This window comes from Stenella coeruleoalba (genome assembly GCF_951394435.1).
Source record: "Stenella coeruleoalba genome assembly, chromosome: 2".
NCBI classification, from domain to species: domain Eukaryota; kingdom Metazoa; phylum Chordata; class Mammalia; order Artiodactyla; family Delphinidae; genus Stenella; species Stenella coeruleoalba.
In genome coordinates, this window is record NC_137147.1 from 11,185,111 (window position 1) to 11,198,184 (window position 13,074).

The 13,074-nt window shown below is 42.7% G+C and overlaps 1 protein-coding gene and 1 pseudogene across 2 annotated transcripts in view; both read right to left on the reverse strand.

Annotated features, from left to right (window-relative positions):
* GOLGA5 (golgin A5) overlaps positions 1–4,119 on the reverse strand; it is a 29,364-nt gene extending 25,245 nt beyond the window's left edge. Inside the window, exons 1-2 of the mRNA XM_079912344.1 lie at positions 3,909–4,119; positions 1,314–1,890 (exon numbers count right to left, since the gene is read on the reverse strand). Of these exons, the coding sequence (XP_079768470.1) occupies positions 1,314–1,860 (547 nt within the window). The 5' untranslated portion in view covers positions 1,861–1,890; positions 3,909–4,119. The remainder of the gene's footprint in view (positions 1–1,313; positions 1,891–3,908) is intronic.
* Positions 4,120–9,570: 5,451 nt separating this feature from the next.
* LOC307182972 (serine/threonine-protein phosphatase PP1-gamma catalytic subunit B-like) lies at positions 9,571–11,782 on the reverse strand (annotated as a pseudogene). Its single transcript has 2 exons — positions 10,847–11,782; positions 9,571–9,632 (listed from the first exon to the last, which is right to left on the reverse strand). The product of its transcript is annotated as a serine/threonine-protein phosphatase PP1-gamma catalytic subunit B-like (transcript).
* Between the last annotated feature and the right edge of the window lie 1,292 nt (positions 11,783–13,074).

The window sequence follows — 13,074 nt, forward strand, 5'->3', positions numbered from 1 at the left end:
TGTATCCTGGCCCAATAGGGTCTCAATAAATGTTTGTATAATTAATCAAAAGATAGTTGAGAAGAAATTTAGGATTGTTCATACCTAGTTAATTAACTGCTAGTGCATGCACCTGTCTTGAAAGCCCAAAACCCATCTCTTTACCACTTTTTTATCTTGAAATACAAGAAAGATTTTATTCACTAAGAGCCAAGACTGTGGAAGAAGCTAAAAGGTTTAAGAACATAACAAGCTCCCATGAGCTATCAGCTCTATAAAGAATCCCTGCAAGGACCTATCATGTTTATTGTTATTTTAAAATGCTTCCTAGGTACTCAAATTAGCCACATTACCATGTAAACATCATTTTTTGCAGGTGAGAAGATGTACATGTTGAGGTAATTTCATAGCAAATTAAACAACTGAAAACCAGAATTCTAAGTTCTTACTTCACGACTAAATCAATGCCTTTAACCCTCCAACTCAGATCAAAGTTCAGTTTCTCACGCTTTACTTTCAGGGCAGGCAGGGGGAAAAACACACCAAAAAGCTCACAATCCAGAATATAAGTGAAGTACAGCCGCCTGTTACTCTTATAATACCAATGACAGAAAGAAATGAATCGGAGATAGTTCCAAATCCAAAACTATATGTTTCCTTTCAGATTTCAAAATTTTCTTCTTTATATCTTAAAACATCTTAGAGAATCATTTTGGATATAATTTAAGATGTTGGGCTGAGGACTTCCCTGGTGGCACAGTGGTTAAGAATCCGCCTGCCAATGCAGGTGAGACGGGTTCGATCCCTGGTCCGGGAAGATCCCACATGCCACGGAGCAACTGAGCCCGTGTGCCACAACTACTGAGCCTGCGCTCTAGAGTCCGCAAGCCACAACTACTGAGGCTGCGTGCCGCAACTACTGAAGCCCGCGCACCTAGAGCCCATGCTCCGCAACAAGCCACCACAATGAGAAGCACACACACTGCAACGAAGCGTAGCCCCCGCTCGCCACAACTAGAGAAAGCCTGTGCGCAGCAAACAAGACCCAACGCAGCCAAAAATAAATAATAAATTAATTAAATAATTAAAAAATAAAATGCTGGGCTGGGTAAAGTTACAACAGACAACATTCAAAGGTCCCTACTGTAACTGTATATTGGCTAATAGTGTTCTATGCTGTCCCCTTATTTACACCACACACTTCAGAGAGCCTGCCCTTGCGCCAGCAGGGACAGGTAACAAAACAGAGCATGACAAATGCTACCAGAACATTTTAGGCTATGATGACATCCAATTTGGTTAACTCTAAAAGAAACAGAGGACTGATTAACTACCATGGCTTTGGCTCCCAGAAGGATGTTCTTCAATGGTTTTGATGGTGGTTACACTGGTGTTCTCAGAACTGACGCTTGTTGTCCGAGAACTCTGCAAGACAGGTGTTTTGCCCCTTTCTTTTTTGACTTCCACTTTCCCAGTAGGCTCCTTCTGTGAACTATTAAGAAAATCAAACAGCAGCTCATCATCAGGTTCTGACTTTTTTCTTCGAACAAACTGGGATGAAGGCCTAGGAACAGATGCATTTTCAACAGGATGGGAGGCCTCCACCGATGTCCTAGATCCTAGTTTCACATTTGCAGTCCCAGCTAAGATGGTGGCTTTTTGATTCCTAATATTATCAGCTGCTGAGGAAATGTAAGTAGCTTTAGGTCCTGTCTGATAAGTCAAATCTGTATTTTGCTGGTGAAGTTCAGGATAGTCAGTATTTTTGCTATAAACAATGCCGCTGGTGTTCTCTTTTCTACTGAGAGCTGTTGCAGCCCCTTGATCAACTCTGTTTAAAAGATCCTCTGCCTTTCCAGCAAGATCAGCAAACCAGGACATGATGGCAGCAGAATAATCCTATTGGTGAACCTGTAAAAAGGATATAAAATGATCAGTGTGGCTTAACAGCAGTGCACAGCGATTAAGACCAGGCTCTAGAGTCAGATAGTCCTGGGTTGGAAAGCCTGACCCTGCCTCTTACTATGTAACTTCAAGCAAACTACTTGACTGAAACTGAGAAACTTCACCTAGAAAATGAGGAGTACTTACTTTACAGGATGGTTTTAAGATGAAATACTGCATTAAAAAACACTTTGAAAAATGCCTAGCCCACAGTAGGCACTCATTTGAGTAGTTGCTACCGTAATTACAACTACCACTGCTACTGTTATTCCTATTTCAACTAAGTGTAAATACTGCAGCACTATCATGGATAATTTAGGTGTGCATATACACGCCTAAAATATACCTTCAATAATTTGGATTCTCAGTACCTACTATATGCACATTAAGCTAAGTTCAGAATAAAACAATTACAATTGTACATTCATTTGATGCATATATTTGGGTACTTATCCAGTGCCACAATAAATCAAAATGATGATGATGAAATAACTAGTTTCCATTTCATAGAAGAGTAGCATATAAAAAAGTCAACAACCATTTCTTGAATGTGCACATTATTCCTTTTGCCTGGAACCCTCTTTCACAGTTAATTTTTTTTTTGTTCTTGGTCTTCACCTGAACGTCATCTGCCCCCGAAATGGCTCTTTTGTCCCATCTAAATTAGGTCCTATCATTCTCTGTTCACACACTATTCTTTTCCCTCACATCCCTTCATGTTTTATATGTATTTTTTCCCCCCGTCTCTCCCTCTTGGGGAAGGGGAGGCAGGGAGTGGGTGGATAAATGCCATGTGTGTTTTGCTCACCAATGAATTCTCAGCACACAGCAGGCACCCATAAATACTGCTGAATGGAATTAATTTTTATGTTAGGTGCCCTGCAAACATTATCTTTAGCACACATAATTTTCACAACCACATTGTGCGGTAAGTAGCAATACCCTTTTTTCACAAAAAAAAAAATGGGGGGAAAGGTTTAGAAAGATCCCAGAGTTTAGACAGCAGCTCAGACAGGCAAATCTAAGTCAGCCAAAAACCACTTTTTAACCCCTGCGTTCCCCATCTAGCCTCCCAGTACATGAACAACCTCAAGAAGAAACTCACCCTCTAAACCTGTTCCTTACAAAATGGGATAATTACATGCCCCTGTATTTCAGAGAGCTTATGTAAAATCCAATGAAAATAGAAGCGACATGCTCCATAACATATAAAATTCCCTACAGAGTATGTATCATTCCCGAGTAAACACTGGTGGTAAGTAGGGAACAAATGATCTCTCCTAATAAAGCAATCAAAACATACTTATTAACTTATATCTTGCCTCTCATTGTAAAGTTTTAAAGGGTTTTAAAACAAAAGCCTGTGCCTTAAGATTGAGTACCCAACTAAATGTTAAGATGGGCCCTAGACACTTGCCCCACGGACAAAAGAACTGTAGCAGACTTCCGAGGTACAGAGCCCTCAAGAAATTCCGCCCAGTAACTGGCCCACGCCGACCTGAAGAGAGAGAGGGTGAGAGCGCAAGGGATGGGGATGGGGATGGGGATGGGGATGGGGATGGGGATGGGGATGGGGACGGGGACGGGGATGGGGACGGGGACGGGGACGGGGATGGGTCGGCCGACGTTGGTGGCAGGGCATGCACGAAGACCAAGTGTCAGCACAGAGGAAGGAAGGCTGGGGATCAGCTGGTCGGTCCCAGGGGCTCTGTCGTCAATGCCAGGTGGGCGAGTACAGACCCCCACTTCGCTCCCTACCCACTGCACTGAGCCTCCGGAGGGGGAAGAGCGGCCAAACCAGGCTGGGGTGGGGGAAAGAGGGACGGGGAGGGCACTAAGCCACGTCCGTGGAGGCCCAAGGGGGCCCTGTTCCTGAGCCCCCGGCAGGGCGGAGAGAGCAGGGTCTCCGCTGAGGGGATGCCGCCCCCGCCTCTAAGGCCGTTAAGGCGCCAAGGGGACCCCTCGGCCCCCCGCGGCCACCTCACCTGAGGACTCTGGAGCGGCTGCACCGCGGCCTGGTCACTCTCCCAGGCCTCCCGTCCTCAGCAGCCGGCCGGGAGAGGGTCCAGGTTGAGCAAACCTGGCCCTCGATCGGCCACGGCTCAGTTACTCTTCCGGGAGACGTGGAAGAGCGGCGAGGACCCCAAAACAGAGTGGCTTCCGAGCTGCCTGAGCGGGCGGGAGCCTAGAGCAGCCACCTGGAGGCGGCTCAGGCACCACCGCCGCCGGCTGCGGGGCCCTTGCGCCTGGCCACTCCCTTTTTCCGCCTGTGGCGAGCAAGGGCGGGGGCAGGGCCTGCGTACGTGTGACGTAGCTCGCCTCCCTAGGACCGCGGCCCGCACGCGGCCGACACAACATTGGAGGCCTCGCCCATCTGGGGGCGTGCCCCACAGCGGCCCACGTGGGTGGCAGGGGCGGTGCCCTGCCGGAAGGAATAGGAGGCCCGAGACACAGGTGGAGCGGCCGGCATTTACCTTTCCCCATTCTTCCTCCGCACGCCTAGTTTTACGAATGAGGATGTTGAGGCCCATCCTCAACGGGGGATGAGAGTACAGAAAACAAGAACTAGTGGCAGAGACATATTAAATAAACCACTGAATGAACAAGACAATTTCAGAGCTTTACCAGAGCTGTAAATACAAGATAATAGGGAGAAGTGACTGGAGGTGAGGGAAGCGCTTTAAATGATGTGGACAGGGAAGGTCTCTCTCCGAGGAGGTGACATTTGAGCTGAGACCCAAATGATGGAAAAGGCCAGTAACGGGCTTTCCATACAGCTGTACTGTAGTTATGCATACAGTTCACTGAATATTTGAAATAAGTCTAAAATCCACATTTAATAATTCAACAAATACTCAGCACCTACTTTGTGCACAGGGTTGACTTAATTTGGCACTAATGACAAGCCTACAACATAGTCCCAAGGACCCTGGAGGTTAAGTAACTTGTCTAAGATCATGTGCCCTAGTAAGGAGTCCATATTACTCCAAAGCTTGAGCCGTTAGACTCAACGTTTTATTGTCTCCAAATTAAATATTGGGAGTAATTACAGCTCCTTCTTTTCTTCCTCTCAAGTAAGGTTTAGCCCAGTCCACTAAGCAGAAGAACTTTCAGCAGCACCAGGAAATAATAATAGTAATAATGATAATAATAATAGCCTCTAATAGTTATTGTGTACTTATTAAGTGCAGTATACTGTGTTAAGCACTGGACGTGCTTCACCTCATTTAATTCTCAAAACAGCCATAAGGAAGGTACTGTTATTATCTTGTGGTAGGTGGCGTTGTTGCCAGCTATTAAGTGACTCCTCCTGTTAAGGATGTAAAAAATTAAGAAACAGAAACCTAAATTAAATAGAGTCAGGAGACCAGAAGGGAGAGCTCTCTCGCCCAAGAAGTAGAAAGACCGCTTTTCTCTCCTAGCAACAAATCAGCCAATGAAAAGCTGTGGACACTTTTTTTAGTATAGCCCTTCCAACCCCTTTCCCTTTCTATTACAGCATTCTCCTTCCCTTGCTGTGTGGGGACTTACATGTGGCTCACCATGGTTGCAGACCCCAAATTGCAATTCTCTGCTGATTCCAAATAAACCCATCTTTGCTGGAGAAATACCTGGCAGCCTAGTTGTTTCAGGTCAGCAAGGATTATACATCATCACCTGTTGCCTTGTGACTGCAATGCATCCTGTAGGAAGAGTGTCCTTTCCAGCCTTACTGATGTCAGGCTTGATCACGTGACTTGCTTTGGCCAATAGAGTGTGAAGAGAAGTGTCTTTCACCACATCTGAGCAATAGTGTTAAGAGCCATTATGTATTCCTACCAACGCTCTTAATCTTTTCCATCTCTCATGAGAATGGCCTGTCCCAGATGGAGCTGCTCCCTCAGCCTGGGTCCTGGAAGGAAAGAGATGTGAAGCAACCCACGCCTGACAAGTCACATGAGTGCAAAAGAAACCTTTGCTTTTAGAGATTTGTAATTGTTTCTTATGCAGCCTTACCTAATGAAATCTAATACATACCCCATTTAACAGATGGAGACACTGAGATTCAGAGAGGTTTAGTTACTTTCCCAAGGTCACACAGGAAGTAGGTAATACATCTGGGATTCCAACCTACATCAGTGTGACTCCAGAAACAATATTGTTAATCAGTGAAGGGATGAGAATGAAAGAAGTTGAAGCAGAGCCAGATCTCCCATATGAAAAAAAAAAAAAGGCAGTGAGAAGACTACCCCAATGTTTCAAGAATTCCCATGTACACTCCCTGAGAGAGTCAGCATATAGAGACATACTACCCAGAAGTCATCGGGGCTAGGCTGGATTAGCCAGAGAAACAGCACAGCCAACAGAAAGAGGTTACAACTTTGCCTTGTACAAGACACATGCAAAAAATACTAACCACAAAAGAAAAGATTGAAATTTGGACTTTGTTAAAATTAAGAATTTCTTTTCATCAAAAACAACAACAACCACAGCAACATTAAAGCTTGCAAGGCTTTCATTAAGTGAAAGGCAAGCCAAAGATTGGTAGATAATATTTACAATACATACATCTGACAAAGGATTTATATATAGAATATATAAAGCTCTCCAACAAATCAATAAAAAGTATCAATCAACCCTACAAAAATAGACTAATATATAAGCATTTCACAAGAGAAAATATCCAATGGGCCAAAGCACAGGAAAAAGTATTCAACACTATTAGTCATCAGAGAAATACAAATTAAAATCACAATGAAATACCTTTACACATCCACCAGAATTGCTAAAATGTAAAAAGATGAAAAATGCCAAGAAATGATGAGTTTGTGGAGCTGCTAGGACACTCGTGCATTTTTGACACAACTGTTAAGTGATAGAACCACTTTGGAAGACTTGGGCTCTGTCTTTAAAGGTAAACATAGGCCTACTCTATGGCCCAGTATAGGGCTACCCTATGAGTCAGCAGTTCCACTCAAGAGAAATGGAGGTGAAATGTCCATCAAAAGACATGTACAATGAAAAACAAATAATTCTCCATGCAGCAACATGGATGAATCAGACTTACTTGAATTAAAGAAATATTGTTGAGTTCAAAGAAGCTAGTCCCAGGGGTGGGGGAGGGTTGGATTCGGGGTTTGGGACTAGCAGATGCAAACTATTATACATAGAATGGATAAACAACAAGGTCCTATTATATAGCACGGGGAACTATATTTAATATCCTGTAATAAACCATAATGGAAAAGAACATGAAAAAGAATATACATATGTATAACTGAATCACTTTTCTGTACATGAGAAACTAATATAACATTGTAAATCAACTATACTTCAATTTAAAGAAAAAGAAGCCTGTCTCAAAAGACCACATACTGTATAATTCCATCAAGATGAAGGACAAGAACAGGTGAATCTAATCTGTGATTATAGAAGTTATAACAGTAGTTACCTTTGGGGGCCAGATATTGACTAGGAGTGGTCAAGATGGAGGCTCCTAGAGGGCCGATAATGTTCTATATCTTGAATTTGGTGTTGATTATGGGTATGGATACACATGTAAGAGTTTATAAACTCTGTACTTAACAACTGCTAACTTTATTTCATGTATGTTATATCTCAATGAAAACAATTCAAAAAAACTACACATACCCTCTGAGAAGGTAATTTTACTTTTAGGAAATTATCCTACAGATATACTCACACATATACAAAGTTATTCATTACAGCATTGCTTATAATAGCAAATACTGGAAACAAGTTAAATGTTCGTTGATTTAAAAATCTCGGTACATTCATCCAATGACGTACTATGCAGATTTTTAAAAGAAACAGAAGCTTTTATGCAAGGATGCGAAAAGAGCTCCAAGATCTTAACAATATCTGATGTTTTAAAAAACCAAAAATTAAAAAATGGTGTTTGTAATATGCTATCATTTGTGTACAAATATCTTTGATGAGTAGAGTCTATCTCTTGAAGGACACTTTCTTTCCCTCCTTGGAGAATTCAGCTGGGCAACAGGAGTAAGAGGGAGGTTTATTCTTCAATGAATCCTTTTTTGTATGTATCCTCTGAACTCTGTACCATAAGAATCTATTATTTTCCAAAAGTTAATAATATAAAAAAACTTTTTTAACTTTGAACGCCCTTGGAGGCTGAAAGCATTCCTCATGTCTTCACAGCCCTTCCTTTCAGATAGCCTGACACCCTTCATTTATGCCACCTGCCCAGCTCTGCAGGCTTTTTCCCTAGGGATTTTGTGACCTTCTTTGGACGATGCCTGTGTTTCTTCAGCTCCGGGTTTCTGTGATTCTACTCCTTGCTGAGCAGCTCTGACGAATGAAATTGTGAACCTCTTTGTGCATTTTTAGCTTCCGGCAGCAGGAGGCACTCTACGCTTAAAAATATATACGTACGCTTGTATGTTTGTATGTATGTATATTACATCTGGATTGACAAGTAAAATGAGTATTGCTGGATCGTTTTGTTTATAGAGCACAGAATGTAATATTTCCATGAATCAACGCTGGGTGACGCCCAGGAATTTCATATTCCCATACCTGTTTGGGAGTTCCTCCAGATTGACAGACCATTTCTGGTGTTTTCCATGTCACCTGGAATGCTAAGCTGCTCCCAGAGATGAGTCCCTCTGCCACTGCAGCCCTGATGAAACCTCCTAGGCCCCCATTCACCCCACATTCTCAGCCTGTCATTGCCCCTGCTCAGAGGCCTCCAACCCCCATATGACCCAACATTGGCAGCAGGGCTGGGTGGGGAAGAGGCTTTGTGCTGTCCTGGAAAAAGCAGATGCCTGAGAGTCAACAAACATCACACGCCTTGCTTTGGCATCATAGGCAATTCCATTTCTCTCTCAGGGCCTCCGTTTCCTCACCTGTAAAATGGGTGGTTAGTGGTTTTTAAGGTGTATGTGAGTGATTGTTATACTGTAGGCTTCTTTCTTTAAAGGAAATCTTTATGTCTATGCCCCGTATGTAAAATGCATCCAAGTCAAGCAGTCCTGATTGAAGAGTGTGGAGGAAGAGGGAGGGGGGCAGGGAAGAAGGTATGCAGAGCCCCTCCCAGTCTTTCCCCAAGCCCTACCAAGAAGCTCTTGATATAGCTACTAGGGAGTTGAAAATGTCTTTGTACTCTTTGCGCTCTGTACTGGGTTTGTTTTGTTTTGTTTTGTTTTGTTTTGCCGGGGGTGAGCCACAGGCTTGCGGGATCCTAGTTCCCCGACCAAGGATTGAACCTGGCCAGGCAGTGAAAGCTCTCCAAGTCCCAACCACTGGAAGTTCCCCGGGTGCTCTTTAAGAGCGTCACTCTGAGATTCTGGGATCCTGTGGAAGGCCAGTCCAGCTTGGGTGCAGGGAATTGACCTTCATCTTATCTTCTTTGTGCCATGGACCCTTTTGCAGAATTGTGTGTGTGTGTGTGTGTGTGTGTGTTTTAACAAGTTCATCATTTAATAAGTCTGAATTCATTTTCACCACATGGTATTGTAAAGGGTCATCTGTTGAAACATTGTAACAGATCATAGTTTTAAAAAGTCATAGATATCCTGAGTTCTGTATGAATTAGTGGTAGTAAGTTAGTTCCTTTGTTTTGACTACGAGCCTCAATTTCACTGTAGAATAAAGAATGTAGACCAAAGAAAGCATAATTGGTCACTCATAAAGAACAGTATTGTTTCTTTAATTTGAAGCTTTCTGAATGAACGGGTTCAGGCCTGATGTAATGGTACAAAGGTTATTTAATGAATAGGCTATGTGGAAATTGTACAAAATGTTATTAACTTTAATCATTAATAGCTTAAGCAGCACTATGTTACTAATCGCTATTCAAACTCAAAAACCTGTTTTTGAATCCTCAGGAAGGCAGCATGTGTACACAACCGAGCCACCTTATACTTAGAGGAGTGTCAATATGTATTTCAACAGAAACTTTGGCTTTAGGAAAGAGTTAACAAACATTTAAAATAATGACTCTGGGGCTTTCCTGGTGGCGCAGTGGTTAAGAATCCGCCTGCCAATGCAGGGGACATGGGTTCGTCCGGGAAGATCCCACATGCCACAGAGCAACTAAGCCTGTGCACCACAGCTACTGAGCCTGTGCTCTAGAGCCCGCGAGCCACAACTACTGAGCCTGCGTACCACAACTCCTGAAGCCCGTGTGCCTAGAGCCCATGAACCACAACGAAGAGTAGCCCCTGCTCCCGCAACTAGAGAAAGCCCACGTGCAGCAACGCAGCCAAAAATAAATAAATAAAATAAATAAATTTATTTTAAAAAATAAAGTAAAATAAAGTAATGGCTTTAATCATCATTTTAAGTATATGGTAGGGGAAAGTGTGCTTTAATTAAATACACATCATACCAGTGATGCTGGCAAGGTTGAAAGTTACTAGTTTGTACATGACAAGACAGTAAGAGAAAAAAGCAATCCTTTGAAACAAAGTTTTAAAAATATATGTTCACAGTGGTTTGTATCAACAGTATGCATTTTATGACAATAACTTGTACAGATTGAGCACCCTAGGGCTCTCTTTATATCCTAAAGAAAACAAATTTGCATTATTCTTGGGTTGTACCGAATTTAAAATAGATCAATTGCACACTTACCCCCTAGACAGGATAAACTGTCCTGGGGTGTACTGCTTTAATACCATCATTAAAATTGTTTGCAAAGAAAACCCAGAGAATTAAAAAACAAAACAAAACATTTTATTTCTTGGGAGTGGAGAGTCTTTTATTTGCTGTTATAATGAGCAAATATCATTCATTAAGTCAAAAATGGAAGGAGCATGCCCACAAACACTATTTGAGCAAAGCTGACCAATATATATTACGATTTAAAAAGTGAAGATCGTATATTATATGTTACAAGTCCCAATTAAGCAGTGTCAAAATGACACCTGTTTCTTTGCTTGCTTTGTGATCATACCCCTTGGAGGTGTTAAAGGGGCTCCTGGCATTCTACTTCTTTTTCTCTGCAGGCTTTAAAATCTGAAAAGAACAAATTAGTGCTTTGTCCACACTCAGCATGGCACCTCCATTGTCAAAGTCTCCACAATAATCAGTTGCAGAAGACAGAGTGACCAACTGCCTCTTTGCAAAAAATTCATACCATTTTCAACCACCTGATGGGCTCTACATATAAGATCCAAACTACGCTGATGGAGAAATTTGGCAACCACTTCAGCACCAAATGTGAAGGACAACTCCTCTGTCATTTTCACCTCAGCCTAAGACATCTTTACCTGGGTCAGACCACAAAAGATCACAAAGAAGACCTTGATCTTGTATATCAGTTGGCCGCCCAGTTCTCGGAATCTGCTCCATAGATTGAAGACCTGGGGACAAACTTCCATGACAGCAGAATGTTTTCTCATCCACAACGGCTGCTAACAGTAAACAGTTAAAGCAGTCTATGGAAGTTTTCCATAGTGTAATGTTGTATCTTCTTTTACATTCATCATAAAAATCCATACATGCTATTGATACTGATACACTCGTGGTTTCCTCTGAGAAGAAAAAAATTCTTGGGATATTTGATTTTCTTTAGCCAATAAGAGGCAGATATTCTCCGAAGACTGCTTCTCCCTGTCCCCAAGAAATAGATAATTGCTTTCTGGTGGGAAACCACCATACTCCAAAAGTCGAAGCAAATCATAGTATTACCTGTGGGTATCACCACTATTTTTAGCGGTGCTTCAAGTTCTCGTAGGATGGGCTGACTGAGAAAGATCTCTTGGGACTTTAAGCACAGTCCTCTGATTTCATTGTCTTGTAGCTGGACATTCTTGCCTAGCTTGGACCCTCTAACTTCCAACAGCCATTGGATGAGGCTGTTGATGTTGAGTTTATTTGTATCTGCCATCGCTGTCCCACTGCCCACCCTCCCGTACGTGCGGCCTTGCACCCAGGATTCACATCTCCTTTCCCACAGCCAAGAGCACAGAGGTGGCCCCGGCGGTGGTAGCAGAAACTGTTGGTGGGTCGCCCCTAACCGCCCGCACCCCCTGCTTCCTCTTTCTCTCCCCACTGGAACCATGAGGCAGAATTGTGTTTTTAAACCATAAAATAATATGCACAGTATGACAAAAGAAATTATAGTGGGAATATTGAAATACAGTTATCAAAATATTTTAAAATTATATGATTCAATAATCTATATACTTTTAAAATTAACACATCAAATAACAGTGTGTAAAATGAAACCTGGGGGATTTCCCTGGAGATCCACTGGTTAAGGCTCTGCACTTCCGATATAGGGGGCACAGTTCCATCCCTGGTAAGGGAACTAAGATCCCACATGCCGCCAGGCAGGGCCAAAAAAAATAAAATAAAATAAAATGAAACCCAGCCTCCCTACTGTGGCCCACAAGGCCCTGCAGGATCTGGCTCAGGCTGCCCTCGCCAGCTGCATCTGGAACTGCTGTCCCTCAGACTCACAGTGTCCAGTCATCCCACCCTCGAGAACATTGGCCTTGATGTTCCCACTGCCTTGGAAATTTCCCCTCCACACATTCCCCACCCCATCATCACCCACAATTCCCAATTCACACGGACAGTCCCTTCCCATCATTCACATCTTCGTATAAAATTCTCCCGCTCTGGAAGTTTCCCTGGCCACCCTGAGTCCACTAGGTCCTGTCCTGCTCCACACGATACCTCATTCTTTTCCTTTATAATATTTATAATTATACAATTTTATTTTGTGTAATTATAATTTGTGCAATTATAATTATGCAAATTTATAATAATCTGTATAATGTATTTTTATTTGTTTATTTACTTAGTGTGCATCTCCCCTCCATGAAGGCATAGACCACATCTGTCCTTCTCTTGTGTACCTAGCACCTAGGACAGGGCTTACTACTTGGTAGGTGCATACATATTTTGTTAAATGAATGAATGCAGTGGTCCCACCCTGTGGATTAGAGAAGCTGGTTCCACGAGATAGGCAGGTACCTCAGAAAGAATCTATTGCATATGTAGGCATCCAGCACAATACCTGGCACACAACAGGTGCATAACAAACGGTAGGTATGATTTTTATGTCTCTCTGAGTTTCCCCCTGCATGACCTTCTGCTTATTCTTCTCCATCCATAATCCACATCCTAAGTCCTAGTTCCATCCAAAATGAAGGCATGGGTCTTGCCATGGGC